We start from the raw sequence: 26622 nt of genomic DNA on the forward strand, positions 1-26622 counted from the left end.
TGTGTTGCTGATTAAAACCTTTCATAGATGTTGTATTCATGTTACTGTGTATTTTCAGACATTTAACCACTTAAACCGTCAATAATTGGTAAACTTTCACTCTCTGTACTTAGTCTGCTCTTTTTCCGCCTCTCTTTGCTGAAAATAGCCGATCTACAAGCTCACAACGCGAGGCTTTGTGAGCTTGTAGATCGGCTATTTTCGGCTAAAGATGTCCTTAGAATAGAGATGCTAGGGTTCAAGTTCAAATGTAAAAAACTAAGTTCCTATCACACAATGATTTGGTGGAACCCCTGTAGTACCTCTGAGGGTCATGGACACCTTGTAGTACCTCTGAGGGGGTCCCGGACCCCCTGTTGAAGACCCCTGACTGAAAGACATTTTAAACAGCCAAAACAGGAAGGTTTATATATATATAGTTTATTTGGCTCTTGTGTTTTAAACACAGTGAAAGGTTCATGTGTTTTGTTGTAATAGCGGAGCAGATAAGTGCTACGATCTTTCAATTTATGATAAAAGCGTGATAATTGGCATGAGCAGTCTCCATGGGTCACTTGACAAGAATATTGTCCGAGGCAGTTGTAATTTCAAGATGGTGGCCATTTTTCAAGATGGCCGACACCTTAGTGGGCAGTTAAGTGATATGATGGTTTATTTGGTGATACAAGCATGAAAATTGGCATGAGCAGTCTCTGTGGGTCACTTGACAATAGGCCACCCACAGCTACTTGAAATTTCAAGATGGCGGCCATTTTTCAAGATGGCCAACACTTTAGTGGAGCAATTAAGTTATATAATGGTTTATTTGGTGATACAAGCATGAAAATTGGCATGAGCAGTCTCTGTGGGTCACTTGACAATAGGCCACCCACAGCTACTTGAAATTTCAAGATGGCGGCCATTTTTCAAGATGGCCAACACTTTAGTGGAGCAATTAAGTTATATAATGGTTTATTTGGTGATAAAGGCATTAAAATTGGCATGAGCAGTCTCTAAGGGTTGCTTGACAAGAAAACACTCACATCCACTTGAAATTTCTATTTTCAAGATGGCCGCCCCCTGGATCCTCAAAAGATACATTTTCTCATAGAAATGTATGTTTTTTTTCATTAAGGACAATTATACGATTATTGTTATTATGCTAAAGAACAACTTTTAACACATCACAATACAGTTGCGTTGATTTGTTGATCATAGATAGATTAGATAAGAGTGAATCTGCACTACCAGGGCACACTGGTGATATATCACTGCTGTTAAACTCAGAGTGGGGTTCAATGTCAGATAATTGAAAGTTAGTACCCCAAATGCTGTCTAATTTACCCCAAAACAATTAGATAGCCGCACCTGAATTGACAGGTTGTGCCAGCGCGGGAGAGCCGAGCCAAGGTTAATGGGGTTTTAGTTAACCGGATGGTGTACAGATCGCACAGGATTTAAATGGCATTGGATGAACGATCGGACTAAGTGTAGGGTTAAGGCACAAACTTAGTTGTATCCCATACATCAAAGTGCTTGGTAAAAGGTGGTAAAAGGATAAACCCTCGGCCTCTGCCTATGCTGCAGACATGGCAGAAGCCATCATAACAGTTGAGAAAACTAACTGGGACCGATGTTTCATTTGTCAGCAGGTCACCAAGGAAAAACTCATTCAGCCGAGTTTATTCAACAGAGAGCACGATCGTACTGGTTATGATACCATTGCAAGAATGTTCCATTATTTCATAAGATCAATGCTCTGCCTATCTTACTTAGTCTAACCCGACTAGATGAAGGTGATGGCATAGAAAGCACATTGACAAGAAACAGAGCAAAATATCATTTAAGCTGTAAACTTAGGTTCAACAACACAGATCTGGAAAGGGCCCAAAAGAGAGCATCTATATCTTGATCTCTTTGCCAGAAAGCAAAGACATTATGACTTGATCCCACCAACTCAAGCAGCACTCAAAGAGCATGCCAAACGTGCTTCTTATGAGGCTGGATACGTGTGGGGACAGGCATTGAAGCGACTTCCACAAATGCCGAGCCCATCTGACTGGGGATGGGTGGAACAGGACGAGAAGTGGAAAGTCTTCTGGACTCCACTTCCACCTATTGCGGAGAGTTGTTGGGAGTTGACCAAATGTGGGTGCACCAAGGCATGTACGGGAAGGTGTAAGTGCTTCAGATATGGACTCAGTTGCACATGCCTATGTAGTTGCCCCTGCTAGAACCTATTTGCATGTTTATTTTGCCAGAGTTGTTCCCCGTTGTCCTCTGTGTTTTCAAGTGTAGGCCTATGGCTTCCCCTCGCCACATCAGTGCATCATGTTTTACTTTGTCACCAGTCTATTAGTGTGTAATTTTCAGTTGTTACTTTGTAACATTGCTTCCACTGCCTTCCACTGCCATACGTAACAGTGAAGCACATTTTCAGTTTAGTTCCTTAATATAGTTTGTCGTGGTTTCGTGGCCACTGCCATTCAGTATTAGCCATTGCTCAATTATAATTTTGGAGCACTGTCCGTTCAGCACCACAACTGTGCTCATTTATTAGTCATATTTTTTGTTTCCCCATTTCTTAGTACTTATTTGACACATGTAATGGCTGTTAGTTAAAACATAAAAAATGAAAAATAAATCCTCCCTTGTGACTGTTACCTTGTCGTGGTAAGGGAGCTTGTGTACCTCAGTGAACCCTGAGAGCTATGCCAGTGGGAGGCAACTCCTGACAGGTTTTACCAAACTGGACAGGTCGTGGGCGAGGAGTCAGACAAAACACAGTCAAACAACCTCTCTTGACAGAGCTTTTTGAGGAACCCAATACATTTCTATGAGAAAGGGTATCATTTAAAGATCCACATGGCGGGCGGCAGTCATCTTGAAATTTCAAGTGGTGGTTGTGGGGTTTCTTGTCAAATGACCTTTTGAGACGGCTCATGGCAATTTTCATGCTTGTATCACCAACTAAATGATTTCTTAAGCTTAACTGCTCCACTAAGGTGGTGGCCATCTTGAAAAATGGCCGCCATCTTGAAATTTCAAGTAGCTGTGGGTGGCTTATTGTCAAGGGACCCACAGAGACTGCTCATGCCAATTGTCATGCTTGTATCACCAAATGAACCATTATATAACTTAAATGCTCCACTAAAGTGTCGGCCATCTTGACAAATGGCCGCCATCTTGAAATTTCAAGTAGCTGTGGGTGGCCTATTGTCAAGTGACCCACCGAGACTGCTCATGCCAATTTCCATGCTTGTATCACCAAATAAACCATTATATAACTTAATTGCTCCACTAAAGTGTTGGCGATCTTGAAAAATGGCCGCCATGTTGAAATGTCAAGTAGCTGTGGGTGGCCTATTGTCAAGTGACCCACAGAGACTATTCATGCCAATGTTCATGCTTGTATCACCAAATAAACCATCATATTACTTAACTGCCCACTAAGGTGTCGGCCATCTTGAAAAATGGCCGCCATCTTGAAATTACAACTGCCTCGGACAATTTTCTTGTCAAGTGACCCATGGAGACTGCTCATGCCAATTTTCACGCTTTTATCATCAACTGAAAGATTCTGCCAATACAAAGCATTTAGCCGCTCCACTATAAGAGTTTGTTGTGGTCTTCAGGATACTTAAAGGACGACTTCACCACTTTTCAACATATCTTCATATAATAGGTCCTCACTAATGCTCATGATAAAATGATACAATTTTTTTCTAATCAGTCTGTGTCTCAGAGGAGGGCTGTAGACAGTTCAGAAACCCGTCTACCAGTGACATCATCGATGGGGAATCCAAGCTAATAGAAACTGCAGGCTTTGTATTCCTGGAAAGTTGCAATGCAATAATAGATCCCATTGTTCTCTCCTTAATAAAAATCTGAATAAAAACATTGTAATCTTTTTGGGGGAAAAAATCCTGCCTAACGATGATGTCACTGGTAGACGGGTTTCTGGACTGTCCACAGCCCTCCTATGAGACACAGACCAAGTAGGAAAAAAATATATAATTTTATCATGAGCATTAGTGAGGACCTATTATATGAAGATATGTTGAAAAGTGGTGAAGTCGTCCTTTAAGGGACCACGGTACCACCAGAGGAAGCTCCACTGATCTCATTCTAGAGCTGCACGATATGGACAAAATTTCATATCTTGATATTTATGGCAAATATTGCGATATCGATACGATATACAATATTACCGTTAAAATGCCATATTCTATATTCTAAGTGTAGCAACATTGAAAACTAAGCATTCTTCAAAAAACTTCTATAACAAGTCAGTATCACCCTTAACTTTGAGTATCCTATTTTTTTGGTTCACACTTTTTATTTGATATTCTAAGTGTAGCAACAATGAAAACTGAGCATTCTTTAAAAAGAAAAAGCAAGTCAGTGCACTCTTATTTTGAATTTCTGACCTAAAGTAAAACGGGACATACGCTCTTATTTTGAAGGCCAACCGTCCGGAATCAAGTGTTACTCTCGTTTGACTTGACGGACATTTGATTCTAAGTGAAAGACAAGTCGCGGAAAATCACTGAGTTCAATAAAACGAATGTCAATCCGACGAATGGACATAAACAGTGACAGTCAAGCTTTTCATACAGAAGGCTTTAGGCAGCTTGTTACATTAAGAAATAAGAACATTTCAGACGACGCGTAGCAATTCATTTTCAATGAGAGGCGAGCGAGTGCAGCTCCTCTAACTCTAAGCAGCAGGTAGGAGGAGCAGTCTGACACGCGCATGTATGCTCGTCACACAAACTTTCAACAAGTTGAAATCAACGCTACATGCAGAGTCCCCCCCCCCCCCGCTCGCGCACGCACGCACGGACGGACGGACGGACGGACGGACACACACACACACACACAGGCGCATGAAAGAGAGAGAGAAACGGAGCGGTGGTTTATATACTGGCTAAAACAAAGGGATGTTGCTCGCTTTTGCAGTGGACGAGCGGGAGGAATTTATATCGCCGATATCGTTGCCTTTTGCGATACTGACATCGCGCACGTTCATACCGCGATAACGATACGATAACGATATATCGTGCAGCCCTATCTCATTCCCCCTAGATTTGGCGCAAACATGGGGATGAATTCTACTATTATGGCACCAGAAGGTGTAATGTCCTACAGTACCACCACCACCAGACATCACAGTGTGACTCCCTACCCTGAGTACCTTCCTTAAAAACCGCCATAAAAGTGCACCTGTCTCAGCAACTTGCAACCTGTGGTGTAAAGTAACTACAGTATTTTGGCATAAAGTGCTTGTATCTAAATAGTCTTTTTCCTCAGCAGTTTGTAGTTGAGTGCAATGACCAGAGGACAGAACGGGACGGGTCCCACGAAGTCTCCGGCGATGATGTTGAGACAGTCGGGCTGGGATCCAGGCGTCTGCTCCTGCAGCCACGCCCTCAGACACGCCCAGTTCTTCTGCGTCAGAGACCTCAGCGACTGCTTGGGGTGGGTGGCGATGTAAAACGCCTCGGCGGTCAGGTTTAGGCCAGAGACGAAAAACCCGTCTGGACAAAATGAGAGATTAGAACACAATCAGCCCGAGTTTCAAACCTGGCATCCGTATTTCGGGTGAAAATGGTTTAACATTTTCGAGCTTGTAGATCTGCTACTTTTGATGCATTTGTGTGATGCCGTAGTATGATCAAGTAGTGCGTTAATTTACGAAAAAACACAAAAAGTTAAAATATGGAGAAACAAGGTTTCTGCCCAACAGCGACAATATAATTTGGTATTTTTCAGTGATGTTTTTTTTTTACTTAACATTTTTATCCCACTATTTTCTAACCCCATTTTTTTTACACACAGTGCCAATTGTCTATGGAATCCTGGGCGCTACACTTTGCAGGGGAAAAAAACACATGAAAGTACAGTTTAAATACAAGGTCAACTAAATAGCATTGAAAAGCCCATGAAAGCTCAGTGGCTTGTTTCAAATGGGGTCCCTGTCTACTCAATTCATAGAGTTGTACAGTGTTGATTTCGTCGACTAAAACTATGACGAAAAAATGTTCGTCAGCTACCTTTTTTCGCTGACAAAAGGTAGCTGAAAACTAAATAAAAAGTAAGCTATGATGACTAAAACTATGACTAAATATATTGGCAATTTTGTCAACAAATACTAGACTAAAATGTTAGAGAGAGACTAGTGGAGAAGAGAAGTAGAACTAAAAGACAAGTCATTTTATGTTTGGTTGCGCTCAGGTGTTCTGCGCTCTGAAAATAGCAGATCTACAAGCTCACAACGTAGATCGGCTATTTTCAGCATGCAACCAAGTGTAAAATGAGCCATTACGACGCCATCAAGACTACTGGCCAATCACAGCGCGTAGAATACTGGCCAATCACAACGCGTCTAACTGACTTTGGCTGCACGGCTGCCTCTTACAAAAAGACCCGCCCCCACCTGCCTCTGATTGGCCTACCGAACTCCCCCTTCTGTGACACACGCGGTTTACGCTAAAATGGCGCCCGAGATACCAATGCCTCAGAGCCGAAGGAGGCGTCTACCTTTATATGTCTATGGTTAATACCCTCACAAAAACATGGAGTAATCCTGGTCGCTATACCACCTCCCCCATGACAGACGGGCGCCTGATGGAGGGGAAAGGAACTGGTTGGAATAACGTGTTCCTTCCACGCGCTACGTCCAACCAGGGAAACTCTCCCCTGTCAGGTGATAAGAAAGTCAGTTGGCTCTCATGGATTGAAGGAGGCATGAGCTTGGCCCTGGGCTCCCTAGGCTGGCGGGGGGAGTGTAGTGCTCAGGATCACTTAGAAAATTGGCATCGGGTGAAAAAAGGGTTACAAAAATCGTGGGATAAAAAAATGATAGTGTACCTGGTCGTCCCAGGTGTTTCTAGGTGTTCATTCATAGTGTTGTACTGTGTACCTGGTCGTCCCAGGTGTTTCTAGGTGTTTATTCATAGTGTTGTACTGTGTACCTGGTCGTCCCAGGTGTTTCTTCCGGTCCAGGTATGTGATGACACCCTGGGCTGTTTGTTCGTCGGCCCACCAGTAAGGGATGGCCGGCCACAGCTCCTGGTGGCTGACCGCTGCCTGGTCGTCATAGGACAGCAGCACCTGATGACCACATGACCACAAGGTCCTCAACGTCACCGCTGCTTCCTGAAGGAGAGAGAAGAGAGGGACAATCTGTAAGGCAATGCTCACAAACGTTGGGACAACAATACTACAGTACTTAAAGGACGACTTCACAGATTTTCAACCTATCTTCATATACAGTAATAGGTCCTCACTAATGCTCATGATAAAACTGTACCAGGTTAGCGACACCTACCAGTGATATCATCGATGGGGAATCCAAGCTAATAGAAACTGCAGGCTTTGTATTCCTGGAAAGTTGCAATGCAATAATAGAAGCCATTGTTCTCACGTTAATAAAAATCGAAATAAAAAGTTTTAAATCTTGTTGAAAACAAAAGTCCTGCCTAATGATGATGTCACTGGTAGACAGGTTTCTGGACTGTCCACAGTCCTCCTATGAGACACAGACTAGGTAGATTTTTTTTTTACCATTTTATCATGAGCATTAGTGAGGGCCTATTATATGAAGATAGGTTGAAAATGGGTGAAGTCGTCCTTTAACTACAATTTTAAGGTATTGTTTTTACTTTACTTGTTGTACTTTTACTTCTACTCCACTACATCTCAGAGGCAAATATTGTACTTTTACTCCACTACAATTATTTGAAAACTTTAGTTACTAGTTACTTTTGATTATCATTACAAAACATACATTAACCACTTAAGCCCTATATACATTTTGGCCAATTGAAAATAGCCGATCTACAAGCTCACAATGCGTCGCGATTGTGAGCTTGTAGAATCCTCAAAATTCTCAATCTGTACTTAAGTACAGTACTTAAGTAAATGTACTTAGTTACTTTACACCACTGGAGTAAAACTCACTTTCCGTGGACAGAGTTTGGAGCCAAAGAGTTTCTTCAGAGACCAAATGAAGGATTGATGGAGCTGGTCGCTCAGTCCCTCAAAATGGCTGCAAGCCAGAATAACAATCTCCTTTGGGTGAGAGTCCAGCCATGACTCCACTGACGTCAGGGTTTCCTACAAAGACATGATGGTAATTACAACTAGGGCTGTGAATCTTCTGCGATCTCACCATTCAATTCCGATTATTGGGTCACGATTTCAGATTTTTTTCTGATTTCTTTCAAAACAAACGATTCTCGATTCAAAAATTTTTTTTTTCAATTCAATTTTTTTTTTTTTGAGAATTGATTTTGAATCGTCCAACATGAGAATCGCGATTCGAATCGATTTTTTCCCACACCCCTAATTACAACACATATTTATTTGGACACTTACATATAGCCATGTTCTGGTTCCACTTCAAAATAGTCAATGCATTTTTCCCATTGACATTTCCAAAAATATTTATATCAATTAATTTAAGCCTAGAATCAAGCCATCCAGGGTCCTGGTGAATCATGACCATAAAACGTTTTTTTCTGTGATTTTTTAAAATTTTATATTTAATTATATGATATACTATATTTAATAAATACCCTTTGTTTTGCGTTTTCAAATATTTTTTTTCCACAGAATCAAACGTTTTATGGTCATGATTCACCCTGGATAGCTTGATTCTAGGCTTAAAATAATTGATATAAATATTTTTGGAAATGTCAATGGGAAAAATGCATTGACTATTTTGAAGTGGAACCAGAAAATGGCTGCCACCGCTATGCCCTATACAACCTGCTTGGTTGCAACAGTTAAGACCGGGAACGCATACTGTTATTATTTTATACTTTGGGCTATTCAAAAATAGCAGATCTACAAGCTCATAGTGCGGCACCGAGTGCCGCGCTAATGCAAATTTGAATATATATACATATACATATATACATATATACATATATACATATATACATATATACATACATGTATGTATGTATATATGTATATATACATACATACATGTATGTATATATACATACATGTATGTATGTGTATGTATATATACATACATACATATATATTAAGCGAACATTTTTAACTCAAATCTTCATGGGGATTCTATAAATGTCTCCCAAAACCTAACAGTGTTTTGGAAAAAATAACTTGCTGTAATCGGTGGTTCTCAAACTTCTTTCATGTCAAGGACCCCCAAAATGATATCTATTTGTCAGTGGCCACTGGACCCCCATCTCAAAATATTTTGTTCCAGGGACCCCCAGAAGCAAAGATTTGAGTTAAACATATTCAAAGATTTGGACATAGTTTCACGATTTATTTTCAAAAATATTTTTGGTATTGGTATTTGCTATTTTTGGAATAGCCAAAGAAATCTTAAAATGACACAGATGCGTTCCCGGTCTTAAAGGGTTAAGTGGCTATTGGCTAATCAGACTAATGGATGTAGATCAATTTGATTTTTTTCGCATCAATTCTTTGATATACAGTAGAAAAAAAATTAAACACGCTTCTTGATTAATCAATCAATCTCAAAAGTAATCCGATTATCCGAGAATAATCGCTAATAAAAGATATCATACAATAAAAAGCTAGTAGCAGGCAGCCCTACCATGGAGCAAGTTATTAGCCTGTATATACTCACCAGAACGGTCAGATATGTGTATAAGGCATGTGCAAAATACAGGTAGTGGGTCGAATCGTGCGGTTTCTGTGCAATGCGAAGGTCGAAGTAGCGAATTCCCATCGACAGCTGCTCCACAATGCTGTTGTCCTGAATGGAGGAGAGATATTTATAACCCATCAGAGTAGGAAAGGCATGGGTTCATTTTCATCTCCAAATATCTGACATATCAGTAGTATAAGGTCTAATGCAGGGGTCTTCAACAGGGACCCATAGGGGGTCCTCAGAGCTACTACAGGGGGTCCGCCAAATCTTTGTGTGATATATATATATTTTTACTTAACCACTTGAACCCTAGCATCCTTTTTCTGAAGAGAACTTTAGCCAAAAATAGCCGATCTACAAGCTCACAACGCCTCGCAGCGCGAGGCGTTGTGAGCTGCTATTTTTGGCTAAGAGGTATAGGTGTAGACTAGAGGGAAAAAAGAGCAGAAAAAAAAGAAGTTTAACCTGCAAGACAATCTTATACAATATAGAGGGGGTCCCTGTTTCATCTCTCTCTCAACTAGGGGGCCCTTGGGCTGAACACGTTGAAGACCAGCTGGTCTAATGGCATAAGGTCTGATATTACTATACTCAGCTTTTCAGTGTTAGACGCGTGTTAAAGCTGTATTATGTAACCTTTTTTTTTGGTGGATAAAATGTAATTTTGTCCAATCTGTGTGGTAGAGTATGTTAATACAATATAACGTATACAATTGAGGTGGTTGTATTTGGTCTCCCTGCTCTTCCATTGAGACATTTAGATGGTGTGTCTGGGTTGAACATGACCTTTCTTTGACTATAGATCCTGTTTCTGGTTTGACACAAATTTAGATTTGTTTTTATATTTCTCCTCTGAGCAAGCAGGCAGGGCTATTAGCTCATTGGTAAACATGTCAGTCCTTGCACAGCAGACCCGGGTTCAATCTGAAGAGGGATAGTCACGTAGTACAGCTTTAACTGCAGACATCTGTGTGTGATTTAATTTTAGTCACTTAACTTCCTGGTAGGGTTAAAGTATATATGAGGAACCATTGACTTCTAGCATGCTACAGCTGTGGTTCCCAAACCACTGTGTGCAGACTAGACGTATAAACTCACGTACATACAGTCAGTGGTGGAAAGTAACTAAGTACATTTACTTAAGTACTGTACTTAAGTAACATTTTGAGGTATTTGTACTTTACTTGAGTATTTCCAATTTCCAATACTTTTACTTCTACTCCACTACATCTCAGAGGCAAATATTGTACTTTTACTCCACTACAATTATTTGAAAACTTTAGTTACTAGTTACTTTTCAGACATAAATTATGATATAATGAAACATACATTAACCACTTTAGCCCTATTTTAAACCTAGGCTATTTGAAAATAGCAGATCTACAAGCTCACAACGCGTCGCATCGCGACGCGTTGTGAGCTTGTAGATCGGCTATTTTCAAATATTTAGTACTTTTACTTTTGGTACTTTAAGTACATTTTGAATCCAATACTTTTGTACTTTTACTCAAGTACATTTTTAATTCTGGACTTTTACTTGTAACAGAGTATTTTTATATTGCAGTATTGGTACTTTCACTTAAGTAAAGAATTTGAGTACTTTTTCCACCACTGCATACAGTACCAGCTACTTTTTCATACTTTATGTATAAAAGTATATACTGTATCGTCAGGAAACCTTGTATGTTCAAAACTGTTACTTCTCACAAAATGTAAAAAAAGAGCCTGCGTTCCAATGGATCCAATGTAGTTATTATTTAGTGTGGAGGAGCTGTTGGCAAATGATATCCTTATATGGCAACTGATATCCTTTTTAAGCCTTAGTTATTATGAGCAAATGACTTATATCCTTATATGGCAATGTGTATCCTTTTTTAGCCCTAGTGATTAAAGAGCCAATGTGTGCATTTTTACTATTACTGTTTTTTCAAGTCCCAGTTACTAAGAGCAAATGTGTGTGTCTTCATTAGTACTGTTGTATTGTTGTTCGCATAGACCCTGACAGAAAACACATTATTAACTTATGAAATCATTATAGCCTTGCTGGAATTATGTCCTTAGAAATACAGTCACTGTGATAAACATGATCTATTCGCATGGCAGAACGCTGTGTTATCTCCCAGAAGACACAATTCACTTCTAATGTCTAGGACCGTCACGGTTAGAGAGAGAATACAATGGTGTCTGCTGCGTCTATTTTGACATTACCAGGTGCTGAGACTAGGCTGGTGAGACCAAGACCGTCGGCTGGACCGGTAAATCAGTGGGGCCACTTGCACACCCTGGGAAGATAACCTGGACCAATGGAGATGCTTACTGCCGGCCGATGCATTGAGACAGTATGCCCAGACTGTTATCTGTAGGGAGGATGTGCTGCATTCCATAGGTGCGAGGCACTCGGTCCGTAAATCAGCCAGGGGGGGACCACTTGCCTACTCTGATGAAGAAACCATGGTGGACCGACAGCGACTTCTTTTGATAACTTTTAGTATAACATGTATAGGATATTATAAATAGGCTCCAGGGACAGATAGCGGGGCTCAGACCTGATGAACTGACCTCGAAGTAACTTGTTGCTGCTAAGGACAGTTGATTGGGAGCCCAGAGATCTCTGTTAAGTACATTTCTATATTCAATCTGTAATTAGTTTAACTTACTGCTTAATTATTAAATACACTTAATTTTAACAGTCTTGTCTGCTTTTAATTTCACCAATTCAACGGACGCGCGGAGACGTGTGATCTGAAGGGTTACAAATTATTACATTGCACAATTTGTCTGCTGTTTTAGCCCAGTCTCCAACAACATGGTGGCCTTCCCGACGTGATTGGTGAAAAGGAGCTAACCAAGGACAGGACTCAACTGACCGATCAACATTCACTGCTGGGAGAGACAATAAGCCCGGGCATAAAAATCAGGTGAGCAGAAGCCTTTAAAAAATTCTGTGATTGGACATATTTCAAATCTGTTGTCTCCCCACGCAAGCAAATGTTGTTAATCCAAATTTAGGACATAAACAGATTGAACGTAGAACACATTTTATAAAATGTTGTTAAAGGGTGGCAGGTCCCGTACAATGGTACAAAATGACTTATGTTAAAGGGTGGCAGGTCCCGTACAATGGTACAAAATGACTTATGTTAAAGGGTGGCAGGTCCCGTACAATGGTACAAAATGACTTATGTTAAAGGGTGGCAGGTCCCGTACAATGGTACAAAATGACTTATGAATAAAGGGTGGTAGGTCCCATACAATGGTATAAAATGACTTATGAATAAAGGGTGGCAGGTCCCATACAATGGTACAAAATGACTTATGAATAAAGGGTGGCAGGTCCCGTGCGATGGTACAAAATGACTTATGAATAAAGGGTGGCAGGTCCCGTGCGATGGTACAAAATGACTTATGAATAAAGGGTGGCAGGTCCCGTGCGATGGTACAAAATGACTTATGATTAAAAGTTGTAACTATTTTATCTGTGGGGATATATTGTGAGGGTGGTTCGCTCTTCATCAGAAAATTAAGAGTGTATATCATTGAAGAGTTTCTGTGGGGCACATTGTGGGAGGCATAGTTTAGTGACAGCAGTGATTCTCAACTGATTTAAAACAAGGTGCACATTGGGTTAAATCCTCAACAATCTATAATATCTATAATAATCGATTTGTGGTAGAAGGTTCCAGGTCGAATGCGCACTTTGGGCAAGACCAATCAGAACGAGACACTGCTGTGCGTTGTGTGAAATTGTTAACCTGTTGTTTCCATACTGTTTAGTACTAGTGTTCTTGGCGCTTTGAGAATACTTTGAAATTAAGATTGGTTGTACTTTTATCCAAGTGAAATCTTGTACTCTAAACGTTTGGTGGTAGGAGTATACTTTGTCACGTTGGTAGGGATATTTGTACTTGAGTAAAACAAGTTGAGTACTTTTGTGCACTATCCACACATACGCTCACACATACACACACCCGTACACAAGCACACACACCCAAGCGCACGCACTCACACACATACATACACACACGCGCCTATACCTCCACATACCCAAACCCCCACACACGCACACACACCCCAGCCCACATACATACACACTCGAGCCCATATAGCCACACACCCACACAAACACATACACATGCACACACCCACACAGAGACTGAGCTAGGTCGCTTGTAGTATATCACTTTGTAAGCCAGGCCTTGGAAGTTTCACACAGGGAGTCAGACGGAGATAAAGAGAGGAGAGAAACTGTCTGGTTATATGGCCGCACTTGCAGTTCAGAGAGAAACAGGGAGACATTGTAACGTGTGGATTCATAACATTGGCAATTGTAGTGAGAATCTTATTATATTATTAAAGCGTTGGTTGAAACAGACCTAGATAAAAAAAATCACCTGAAACCAGAAGTGACTGTTTGGTGTTGGCTAGAGTTAGCTGGCCCAGCATAAGAACACGCTAGATGAATAATTTTGTTAAAACATGGTTTGAAATCAGGAGGTTTGTCCTCATGGCAACCTCAGTTGATAAAAAGGAAAAAGTAGCTAAACAATTAGACGCCCTAAAAGAGGAATGGCAGACTCAGAAAATCTTCCCCACAGATGACAGTGTCACGCCCATAACAGCCACTTTACTGAAAGAGTACAAAGAGGCTGAGAAAAAACTTGAGGCCGCTAAAGAAGCGTTAAAATCTGCGTCTCTAATCAAAAGAGGTAAATTTAGGGAATTAGTACAATTTATGGAGAATAGAAAGGCACTGATTTTCTCTCTTGTGTCTGCACATGACAGTGTACAAACTCGATCCAAATTGATTATGTCACCCAAAAAACAAGCCAGCTCAGAGAAGGGGCCTAACCCCATCCCGACAGCCTCAATCTATCCAGGGTTAGGCGAGTTAGCCAATATTCCACTCCCATACGCAAACGCACACATGCAGGCCCCACTAGTAGACGAAAAAGGAGGAATGATAGACTTAGAACAAACTGAAGCAGATACAGTAGCTCACTATAGGGACCGCATGACATCTGAACAGGAAAAGGAACATGCAAGACAGATTCAGTCAGAAATGAGGCAACAGTCAAAGAAGGATCAGGCCAGTGAAACGAATTGGGAGAGAAACCAGGAGGAGCGGAGGCTGAGAACAGAGAGAATGCATAAATCATACATTGAGGAGTCAGACATAGAAAGCGCTGGTCACAGGTCACACACAGGACCGACAGCGAGTGAGGAAGAACAGTTGTTAAGACAGGAAGAGGAGGATTACAGGTTTAAGCAGAACCAGCGGAGAAGGCAGAGAAAGGTGAGATTAGAAGGAACTATGACAGAGTATGACAGAGGTCAGGGTGCACGGACAGCCACACACAACATGACATTGCATGGCCGCAGCAGTACACATACAGAACCCTATACCCGTAACAACAGCCTTTCTCCACCTCGACGCCACACACATGATAAGAAAATGCCAGCCATTATGGCTCCACTAGTACAAAAAGCAAGGCAAATTCCCAGTGTACCAACCGTGGACTATGACTGATATGCAGATGTTAAAAGACAAACTTCCTGAACTTAGAAATGGTGCCACTCCCTGGCTTAGACAGTTTAATGCACAGACCCAAGGTTACACATTAGCTTTGGGAGACATCAGAGCTATAGTAGCCTCTTGCACTAGCCCCTCTGATCTGCATGACATTGAGAGGGATGCCGGAACATCTATGGTTCTGAATGACACGCCATGGGGAGTGTATAGAAACAATTGAGGAACGGTACTCCGTACCAAGTTCCCTGTGCAAATCTCCACCTGTAGTCAGCTACAATTTGAACCTAAAACAGATGAGACAGCAGATGAATTTATTCTCAGAGCCAAACAAACATGGCAAGATCATACAGGAGCGAATCCGACTAGAGGAGATCAAATGACTATAGTCTTTCAACAAGCAGTGATGTCTGGACTCCCCGTTACAGTTAAAAATAAATTAATTGACACCCCAGGCCTTATGGCTATGCCCTACACAGAATGGCAACTGAATGTAGTCCACCACTTAAAATCTCATAGAGCGAAAATTAAAGTTGATGATGAAACACAGAAGGATCTAAAGATCAGACTTCTAAAAGCCCAAATTAAAGACGCAGAGCAGAAGTGTAATGATAACAAAAACATAGACAAACATGCAGTCTAGTAAGAAGTACACCCCATGGTGCAATAATCACATCCTTATACTGTAGCTGCTAACCTACACATCATAATAACGGCCATTTTCCAAAAAACAAAACACCCAAGTGCAGAGAATTTTTGCGGTCACATACTATGGTCTGGACAATATGGACTATCTGCTTTCCCAAATGGAGTTACACTGTTTGCAGCTCTTGGACAATAAAATACAAGTGTGGATGGGCCAGTCTACATGGGCAGTGATATAAACAATGCAACTGGTGCTGCATCACAAGTGAAATATGTGCTGTGCAGGAGAGAGGACTGTACCACAGGACCCGTTGGAAATACATCTGCTACATCAAATGAGCATTTTGGGGGAGTGCTCAGGAAAGATGAACTGTTTTGCATCTACGTTCCAACAGATGTCACGTGACGGTGTTATGGAGTCGCTGGACAATGTCATACCGGGACTCTCCGGTCACAAGCATGTGAAAGCAAATTTTCTTCTGACAAGTTGGCATTTGAATAGTGGATGGCTTATGTAGGGCAGAGTTGGTTTAATTAGTTCCTAGATAGAATCAGTGCCCAAAACGTATCAGGATTTATTTATATGTTTCTGAAAAAGGTGAGAATGTTAGTGCAGCCCTTTTTCAGAAAAAAAGGGGGAGAGAGATAAGCCCTCTGACGGTTTTGACAAATCAAAGCATTTCAACATATGTACACATATAGTATACAGCCACAACATACCACATGAACCCCATGAATATACATTGAAATCAATGTGAAAATCAGACATGACCTATCACCACTCGAATCAGACAGCACAATCACACTGAAGCATTAAAGGCACCCTGACCAAGGCTTACAAGCAGGATATGAAGTAAGAAGGTGACAGTAAGTTTGAGACAATTTTACAAGCAGGATATGAAGTAGTCAGGCAAGTAAGAATAAGTAAGTTTGAGACAATTTCATCCAATTGTATTTGGAATCATTTCCTTCATGGAAGAGGGCTTTAAAATAACAGGATTACATGTTCATTAAGAACAATATAAAATAATACAAGTTTATAAGGGGAGCAGTGTGTTTCTTAAATATTGGGAAGGATTTTGAAGACTTAAGTGACGCATCTAGAAAGCTCCATACCTAGGGCCGTTAAATTTGATGAAGTATTGATGTTTAGAAGTATGACACCCTTGTGGGGTAGGAATGAATGTCAGAAGTAATGAAATAAAATATATGATAAGAATAAGGAGAGGTTTGTTTAAAAACTATTTTAAAAATGTGAACATAAATAAGTAGGTTTGAAAAACATGGACCTTATTTATAGGCAATAATGAATAGTTAATAAAGAAATGTGTAGTGGGCTCATGTTTATTTGAGTGTGATATCATTCTAAAAAAAAAAAAAGAAACACGGGCCGTCACTCGTGTTGTGAGTTGTGTGTGAAACAGTGATGAGTAACTTAATAAATATGAACTTAATAAATAATAATTAAAAAAAAAAAAAATCTTTTGAATGGTCAGTAATTTAGTCAGATGGTCAGTAATTTAGTCAGATATGATGGAAGTGGTATAACAGCCCAGTAGTTAGCAACAGTAGTTTTAAGTAATTCAATTTGTATGTATATTTGTTAACAAGCAGTACTGGTTATTCCACATACAAACTAACCACAGGGCGACATTCCAGGACCAGTGATTAAGGGGGACGCCCCTGGACACTGGCAATCTGTAAGAATATGTAATACAAATCCTAATTGCATTGGAAGCCTTTATTTGTCAACAGACACAGGAGATCTACCCAGAAGCCAGCAACACCATGCAAACCCTTTGAGAGATTTGTCCCGATGGCACCAACCGCAGCAGTACCACCTGTGTTCCCCCTGTGCATAATAACCACTTGTGCATAAAAATACATGCCATGTTTGCTGTATGTTTGCTTTATGTTATGTTTGCTGTATGTTTGCTTTATGTTATGTTTGCTGTATGTTTGCTGAAGGCTCATGTGCTTATTGGGTGTGAGTGTTGCTGCATTCCTTCCATGCGCTCTGTGTGTCCGCTGCTGCATTTGTTGTTGTATTCCTTGTATGTGCTCTTTGTGTCCGCTGCTTGATTCTGCCTGACAGAGAAAATGGGCCCAAGTGCTCCATATCAGATGGGAGTGATAGACGCTGAGACACAGTCCCTGATGGACAATGAAGGACCGGTGGAGGTGGCCGATGCAGAGGCGACAGTGTAGTCCCGTGCCACTTCTCGTCACGTGGGAAACCCACGTGAAAAGGGGGACTGTTGGCAAATGATATCCTTATATGGCAACTGATATCCTTTTTAAGCCTTAGTTATTATGAGCAAATGACTTATATCCTTATATGGCAATGTGTATCCTTTTTTAGCCCTAGTGATTAAAGAGCCAATGTGTGCATTTTTACTATTACTGTTTTTTCAAGTCCCAGTTACTAAGAGCAAATGTGTGTGTCTTCATTAGTACTGTTGTATTGTTGTTCGCATAGACCCTGACAGAAAACACATTATTAACTTATGAAATCATTATAGCCTTGCTGGAATTATGTCCTTAGAAATACAGTCACTGTGATAAACATGATCTATTCGCATGGCAGAACGCTGTGTTATCTCCCAGAAGACACAATTCACTTCTAATGTCTAGGACCGTCACGGTTAGAGAGAGAATACAATGGTGTCTGCTGCGTCTATTTTGACATTACCAGGTGCTGAGACTAGGCTGGTGAGACCAAGACCGTCGGCTGGACCGGTAAATCAGTGGGGCCACTTGCACACCCTGGGAAGATAACCTGGACCAATGGAGATGCTTACTGCCGGCCGATGCATTGAGACAGTATGCCCAGACTGTTATCTGTAGGGAGGATGTGCTGCATTCCATAGGTGCGAGGCACTCGGTCCGTAAATCAGCCAGGGGGGGACCACTTGCCTACTCTGATGAAGAAACCATGGTGGACCGACAGCGACTTCTTTTGATAACCTTTAGTATAACATGTATAGGATATTATAAATAGGCTCCAGGGACAGATAGCGGGGCTCAGACCTGATGAACTGACCTCGAAGTAACTTGTTGCTGCTAAGGACAGTTGATTGGGAGCCCAGAGATCTCTGTTAAGTACATTTCTATATTCAATCTGTAATTAGTTTAACTTACTGCTTAATTATTAAATACACTTCATTTTAACAGTCTTGTCTGCTTTTAATTTCACCAATTCAACGGACGCGCGGAGACGTGTGATCTGAAGGGTTACAAATTATTACATTGCACAATTTGTCTGCTGTTTTAGCCCAGTCTCCAACAGAGCCCGGCCAGGAGGCCATCCACAGAGCCTAGACCCTCCACCTGCCAGAGCCTCCGCTCTCCCCCATTCCTGGCAGAGTAGTTTCGGACAAGCGTATTGAGTGGCCCTGTCTTTCCCTATTTAGGACTGACCGTGGGTAGCTACCTGGGACGTAAGTCGGGGCTTGATCAACCCTGGCTGGGTCACCTGGGTGAGGGTGTATGTTGCGAGACCCGAAACATCCTATGACCCCAGGCTACAACACTGATGATACGTCCCAGGTGCATCCATGTGATGTTTTTGCGTTATAGTTATTCTATTTATAGTGGCTCATAGGAATTTATAGACTACGTGACAACCAGGAATAGATTGGTGACCACCGGAGAGACGGGTGACAGCCGGAATGTAGACGGCATCCGGGAGCAGATTGGGTTGGCGCCCCAGTCTGTGTCTTCCGTGAGGAAGAAGCCCAACAAATCCACGGTGAGGCCTTTAGGAGGGCCATTCAAGCAAGACGCAAAGGGAGCCTGCAGTACCACCACGGGCCAAGACACCATCACACCAGAATGAAATGTTTGGAGCGGGGGAGTCTGGTGCAACGCACAGGTCCTGGTCCTGGTGAGACGGAGGAGGAGCCCGGCCAGGAGGCCATCCACAGAGCCTAGTCCCTCCACCTGCCAGAGCCTCCGCTCTCCCCCATTCCTGGCAGAGTAGTTTCGGACAAGCGTATTGAGTGGCCCTGTCTTTCCCTATTTAGGACTGACCGTGGGTACTAGCTACCTGGGACGTAAGTCGGGGCTTGATCAACCCTGGCTGGGTCACCTGGGTGAGGGTGTATGTTGCGAGACCCGAAACATCCTATGACCCCAGGCTACAACACTGATGATACGTCCCAGGTGCATCCATGTGATGTTTTTTCGTTATAGTGTATACAACTATATCAAAAATAGTTATGAATGATCAGTTTTAATTCACCATATCAGTACTTACTTTGTACGCACTCTTCCCCCTTAACTGAGGCCAATTCTATACCCAAAAGACTACTATATATATTTAACTACTTTCTACCTGGCATCCCTATTTTGGGCATGTTGTCATAGGCACAAATAAATAAATAATAATTATATATATATCTGTTGGTTGGAAACCTTGTACTCTATGTCCAAAACCAGCCCTTTTCTATTATTATTTCAAAAACATAAAACAAATAGTGAAAATAGCCGATGTACCAACTCACAACGCGTGGCATCGCGACGCGCTGTGAGCTTACAGATCTGCTATTTTCCCTACTTTCCCTACACTCTTGTATGATGATGCAGGGCCTTAATTTACAAAGAAAACATACGTTGAAATATGGAGATGTGTGGTTTCTGCCCGACAACAACGAAAAGCATTCATTCATCATTCATTCATATCATGAATGAATGATGACTCGTGAATGACTATGAATCTCGTGCAGGTTTTCTGTGTAGTGGAGGTAAATGAGGTCACTTTGGATTCAGAGAGCAGGGAAAAGAGGCACTGAAGCAAGAGAAGGTTCGAAAACAACAACAACTGCTCTATCGCAGTGGTTCTCAACCTGTGGGTCGAGACCCCAACATGATTTTTTTTGGGGGGGGTCCCCAGATGACAGTGAAGTGACAATTTAAGGACTTTTAAGAACGTTTTAACCCATTAAGACCTGCTGCCAATTCTACGAATGTCTTCTAAATCCCAACAGTATTCTGAAAAAAAAAACGTATGTTTATATATCAGTGGTTCTGAAACCTTTTCATGTCATGGACCCCCAAAATGATATGTATTTGGACGCGGACCCCCATCTCAAAATATTTTGTTCCAGGGACCCCCCAGAAGCAAAGATTTGAGTTAAAAATGTTCCCTTTAAAACAATATATTCAAAAGGTTTGCACACATTTTCACTATTTTTCAAAAACAGCAGATCTACAAGCTCATAGTGCGGCACTCGGTGCCGCGCTATGAGCTTGAATTCCAGTTCAAATAGGATTATTTTAGGGTGTCGGTCACGGCCTGAAAAGATTGAGAGCCACAGATCTTATAGTAATAGAATCACCCGGTGCCTCCGTGCCACACAGTACAGTACATATACATACCTGTGTCTTAGACCATTTGAATATCAGAGGTCTGGTCAGGCAGTGGCAGAGTTTATCCAGGGACCTCAGAATGAGCGACTCAGATCTGACCAGAGGAGAGTGGATGTCCAGACAGTAGCTCATGGCATCGTGGCTTCCTAGTATGAACATTAAAAAAAGAAATGTTAGAGAGGGACTAGTGGAGAAGAGATCCAGTAGAACTAAAAGACAAGTCATTTTATGTTTGGTTGCGCTCGGGTGTTGCGCTCTGAAAATACATTTTATACTGACTATAATCTTATGATATTTAGTTGACTGAAACTAGACTGACACTAAAACATTTCAGATGACTAAAATATGACTAAAACTAAATGGAATTTGATTCAAAAGACTATGACTAAAACTATCAAAATGTGCTGTCAAAATCAATCCTTGTGCACAGGTACATAAGAGTAAAACTTGTTTTTGTCCAGCTTCCAGACATTGCAGCAGCATATGGATAATAATAATAAAAGAGAAGGAAAAAAAGAAAGAGAGAAAAACAAGAGAGAGAAAAAAGTGTCAGTGGTTTTACACTAATAGGATAATAAAAACAGATCAGCGAATGTACATTGCACGTCTAAGCTTGGCATATTATATATACACCGTCAGCATTTATCAGCAGCTGCCACAGTACCTTACATAAACAACACCATAGTACCTTCTAAGTTTAGGTATAGGAACAGTCAAGTGCATTAAGGTGCAAAACAAGACGAGTAAGTACACTATGTGAGCAGAAAGTGCAGACTCTGTGTAACATTAGTGACATTTAGTGACATTGGTGACATCAGTGACAGTGCTGACCAGCACTTGGAATTGTAGGAGTTGAGGCATACAATTTAGTTTGACTCGGCTCCACAGATAAATACTGTGAAAATAGCCGATCTACAAGCTCACAATGCAAGGCATATTGAGCTTGTAGATCGGCTATTTTCACAATATTTGCCTTTTTCTTACTACTTAATGTTGCCCCCCCCCCCCCATTTTAGAGGTATTAAAAAGGTCATAAAAGTCTTTAAATTGTCACTTTAGAAATGTGCAGATACCCTGTATACACTTATACTGTATGTTGGGTTGTTTACTCCTGAGTGAGGGTAGGCCTATTACATTGTATTTACATAGGGTTGGCAAACATATCATAGCTTAGTTATGGGGCCAGGCTTCCAGCATGGACCCATATTGTTATTCGCATTATTCCGTTTCTTCTTCTGCCACTTTTGGCAGTTCTGGCTGAACCGTGCAGTCGCTTTTTATGAAACTCGGCCATATGATAGATGGTCATGAAAAACGATCAAGAAATAATTCTCACAATCTTTCGTCAAAAGGTGGCGCTATAGCACTCAATTGAAAAATGCCAACTTTGAACAGGTACAACTCATGCCGTGTTTGACCTACAGCCATGAAACTTTGATGCACACATGCGTCTCCTCATGCTGAACAACTTTCCCACTCTGACTTTTGACCTCTGACCTTTAGATCTCCCACCATTTGGAATTATATGAAAAACAGTTAAAACCTATCTCCTCCTGGGATTTTTGAGTAATCTGCACGAAACTTTTTACACATGAACTTTGGACCTATACCAAAAAACGTTTGCAAAATATCTTCCATAAGTGAAAAAATGAAGCTTTAATGAGCCAATGAATATTGCAGTTTTATGACAATTATTCATCTGCCCCTAACACATACATGCAGACTTACCATTCTTTGAAACTTTGCAGAAATGTAAAGGGCCATTCCAAATATCACTGAAACCAATCTTACTCCAATTGGTCAAACGGGGGCGCTATAGCAATTTTTTGAAAATTGAAACTTTAAACAGGCAAAAGTCATGCCTCGTTTGGCCGACAGCCATTAGACCTGCTTACACATGTGCCTTGACTAATGAGGAACACATCTATCACGTTGACCAGTAAGCACCGCCCTTAGATTGTCCGCAATCTTGAGCAGTTTGAAAAACACTTAAACCCAGGATTTTTCAGCTATTTGCGTGAAACTGTATCATCATTGTGATCTCCTTTCACAGGTTCTTGTCTGTTGGTGGCTTCTCGCTTAAATGTGTGCCCCACAACCTGAAGGTCACCAGTTCAAGCCTCACTTGGTGCAGACTTCATCTAAGTTGCATTTCACACAACATGACTATCAATGAATACATCTGCAATTGTTAAAGATAACATGAAATACTTAATTGAGTGTTTTTTACATACAGCTGATCTACAATCTCACAACTTTTCAGATAGCAATGAAAGTATGTTTTTTCAATGTATAACATACTTCATTGTGAAAATAGCCAATGTACAATCTGACAACTTTTAATGGTTTGTGAGCTTGTAGATCGGCTACTTTCACTAATTTTGGTTCTGAGGAGATGTACAATTTCTTCATTGGTAAATGGTTTGTGAACGAGTGATCTTAGTGTTAGTGAAACAGGGGCTTGGGTCATGACAGAAGGCAAGAGTTTGTGATCCTCAACAGACAATATCAGCCTGGACAAAGATATAGCACTATAGGTAGTGTTGCAGCTACCTAAGAGTGCTTCATGACCGTAAGGTTGCCGGTTCAAGCCTCACTTGATGCAGACTCATTTAAGTTGAAATGCAAAAAAACATGACTCAATCTATTCCGTTTCCATGGCGCTCTCTCTCTCTCTTCAATCTATTCCATTTCCATGTCTTTCTCTTCAATCTATTCCGTTTCCATGTCTCTCTCTCTGTCTCTTCAATCTATTCCATTTGTCTCTCTCTATGTCTCTTCAATCTATTCCGTATCTCTCTCTCTCTCTCTCTCTCTCTCTCTCTCTCTCTCTCTCTCTCTCTCTCTCTCTCTCTCTCTCTCTCTCTCTCTCTCTCTCTCTCTCTCTCTCTCTCTCTCTCTCTCTCTCTCTCTCTCTCTCTCTCTCTCTCTCTCTCTCTCTCTCTCTCTCTCTCTCTCTCTCTCTCTCTCTCTCTCTCTCTCTCTCTCTCTCTCTCTCTCTCTCTCTGAGGGGTGGCCATAGCTGAGTGGTTAGTGAGCCCGCCTAGGGAGCCAGAGACTCTGGTTGCACCAGGTACGATTCTAGGCCAGGTCAGCAAATGTGTCGATGAAATGAAATTTGTCCCTGAGCAAGACTCTTAACCCCTAATTGCTCACAGGCACTCATTGGAAACAAGACCGCAAGGACTTTCATGAACTGACCTGTTAAAGGAATTATCATTTCTCTTTCTCTCTCCTGGCCCCATATTATCGCTGCTTGCAGCTATATTTTTTATTTAGTTTTTCGTCAGTGAAAACGGTAGTCGACCAACCTTTTTTCGTCATAGTTTTAGTCGACGAAATCAACACTGCCCTCTTACTGAATGTTGGTTTTTTTTCCACTGTTTGTTTTGGTGGAGGGATGTTTTTGGGCAACCAAAACAAACAGTGAAAAAAATAATACAGCAGTGTCACTGTGTTTCTGCAGGTAAACACCACCACACTAGTCCAGTGGCTGATGCATGCTAGTATACATTTATTTATTGATTTTGTTATGCAAACAGTAAACACAATGCAAAGTTGCATACTATGCTTTTAAGTATTACAATGGCGTGTCTCCCACTTTGTCATGGCCTTACAAGCCAGGTTGTGACAGTTGTAATAAGGAACACAGTAAGGATAAAAAACCTAATTAGTGTGAAAAAGCAGCATCAGCAGACACTGGTGCAGTGAATAGAAATAGACTAGGATAGAACTGCACCTTCCCTCGGGTACTGAAGTAGAAAATATAAGAAAATGTAGAGAATATAGAATATAGGGATCCCTGGAACAACATATTTTTAGATGGGGGTCCGTGGCCAAATACATATCATTCTTGACATGAAAAAGTTTGAGAACAACTGGTCTAATAAATGCATCAAATTGTGTCCCTGCATTCATAAGGTTGAGTCAGTGTCTCTGCTCTGCATATATAGAAGTAAAAGTGATAGTAAAACCCTGCTGTCACATGATGAGTATAGACTCATGTGACTGCAGTAGTGGGAAAAAAAGTACTCAAATGTTTTACTTAAGTAAAAGTATCAATACTGCAATGTAGAAATACTCTGTTACAAGTAAAAGTCCAGAATTTACTTGAGTACACAAAGTACAAATATATTGGTATCAAAATGTGCTTAAAGTACCAAAAGTAGAAAGTACTCATTATGCAGAATGTCCAATTTCACAAGTTTTGACGTGTGTAAAATGTATACAAAATCTTTTGAAAGAGGCGACGCATTGTGAGCTTGTAGATCTGCTATTTTCAAATGGCCAAAATGTATATAGGGCTGAAGTGTTTAATATATGTTTTGTAATAATAATCAAAATCTACAAAGTAACTAGTAACTAAAGTTTTCAAATAATTGTAGTGGAGTAAAAAGTACAATATTTGCCTCTAAGATGTAGTGGAGTAGAAGTAAAAGTATTGAAAATTGGAAATACTCCAGTAAAGTAAAAGTACCTAAAAATTGTACTTCCGTACGGACTAGTACTTAAGTAAATGTACTTAGTTACTTCCCACCACTGCATTTTACTATCAGTCAGACCGATTAAGACGTTTATAAGCAGAACTAAGAGGCAGAAAACTCTAATAATCTAAAGTAATAAGAGTTAAATGCTGATCTATAAACCTACCAGGAATAGAGAGCTTTGTGATGGGGATGTCCCACAGATCCTCTGGTAAACCACTCATCCATTCTTCATAAATATTATTATTATGATGCTGATCCTCTTCTCCATGCATTCCTCTAGATGTTATGGGATCATATTCTGCTTTTTATGAGCTATTAAAACTGTTGATCTTCTTTTACTGGGACATTATTATTCCTTCAAACACACAAAGGCTGTTTCTGTTCTGTTTCTGTTTCCTCTGCATTAGACGACAGAGACCCAGTTTGTTTGATGCGTCTCTCAATATGAGAGAGAGCCTCTTTCTTTGGTGTTTCGACCAGGTAGGCGTGGTTTTGAGGTGGCTGTAGAATACAACTCTCGTAGACGTGGACAAAGGGACTTTCAGCACTATACCCCGTAGACGCTCCAAACATGTACAAATTGAAAATAAAGGTGCTTATCCCTACGCTCCAAATGTTAACTCTTGCTACGGGGTAGTAGTTTAATGTGATAATCCATATCTTTCAATAAAGAAGTGTTTTAATGCCGTCTGTGGCCGATTCTGTCGGAAGTTCCCAATGGGCGGTAGTGACGGGGCGCATCCGGTGAAACCCGGAATTACACTCAATGTAAACAGGAAGTAAACGCGGGTGAAAAAATGGCGTTCGGCCACAGACGGCATTAAAACACTTCTTTATTGAAATATATTGATTATTACATTAAACTACTACCCCGTAGCGAGAGTTAACATTTGGGGCGTGGGGGTAAACACATTTATTCTTCAATTTGTACATGTTTGGAGTGTCTATGGGGC

At 41.0% G+C, this 26622-nt stretch overlaps 1 protein-coding gene across 3 annotated transcripts; it reads right to left on the reverse strand.

Moving 5' to 3' along the window:
* Positions 1 to 4026: 4026 nt before the first annotated feature.
* Positions 4027 to 26055, reverse strand: LOC311052019 (PI-PLC X domain-containing protein 1-like). Of its 3 annotated transcripts, none has more exons than XM_084066780.1 (6): positions 25829 to 26055; positions 21192 to 21324; positions 9617 to 9745; positions 7945 to 8100; positions 6957 to 7140; positions 4027 to 5519 (listed from the first exon to the last, which is right to left on the reverse strand). In XM_084066780.1, exons 1-6 carry the CDS (start codon positions 25939 to 25941, stop codon positions 5272 to 5274), a joined length of 963 nt encoding a protein of 320 aa, XP_083922906.1. In that variant the 5' UTR covers positions 25942 to 26055; the 3' UTR covers positions 4027 to 5271. The 3 variants fall into 3 exon arrangements, with proteins under 3 accessions (XP_083922906.1, XP_083922907.1, XP_083922905.1); XM_084066779.1 differs by having other exon boundaries at positions 4028 to 5519; positions 21192 to 21328; positions 25833 to 26055; XM_084066781.1 differs by lacking the exon at positions 7945 to 8100 and having other exon boundaries at positions 21192 to 21328; positions 25833 to 26055.
* Positions 26056 to 26622: the final 567 nt, after the last annotated feature.

Source organism: Gymnoscopelus microlampas, assembly GCF_963454915.1.
Source record: "Gymnoscopelus microlampas genome assembly, chromosome: 9".
NCBI lineage: Eukaryota > Metazoa > Chordata > Actinopteri > Myctophiformes > Myctophidae > Gymnoscopelus > Gymnoscopelus microlampas.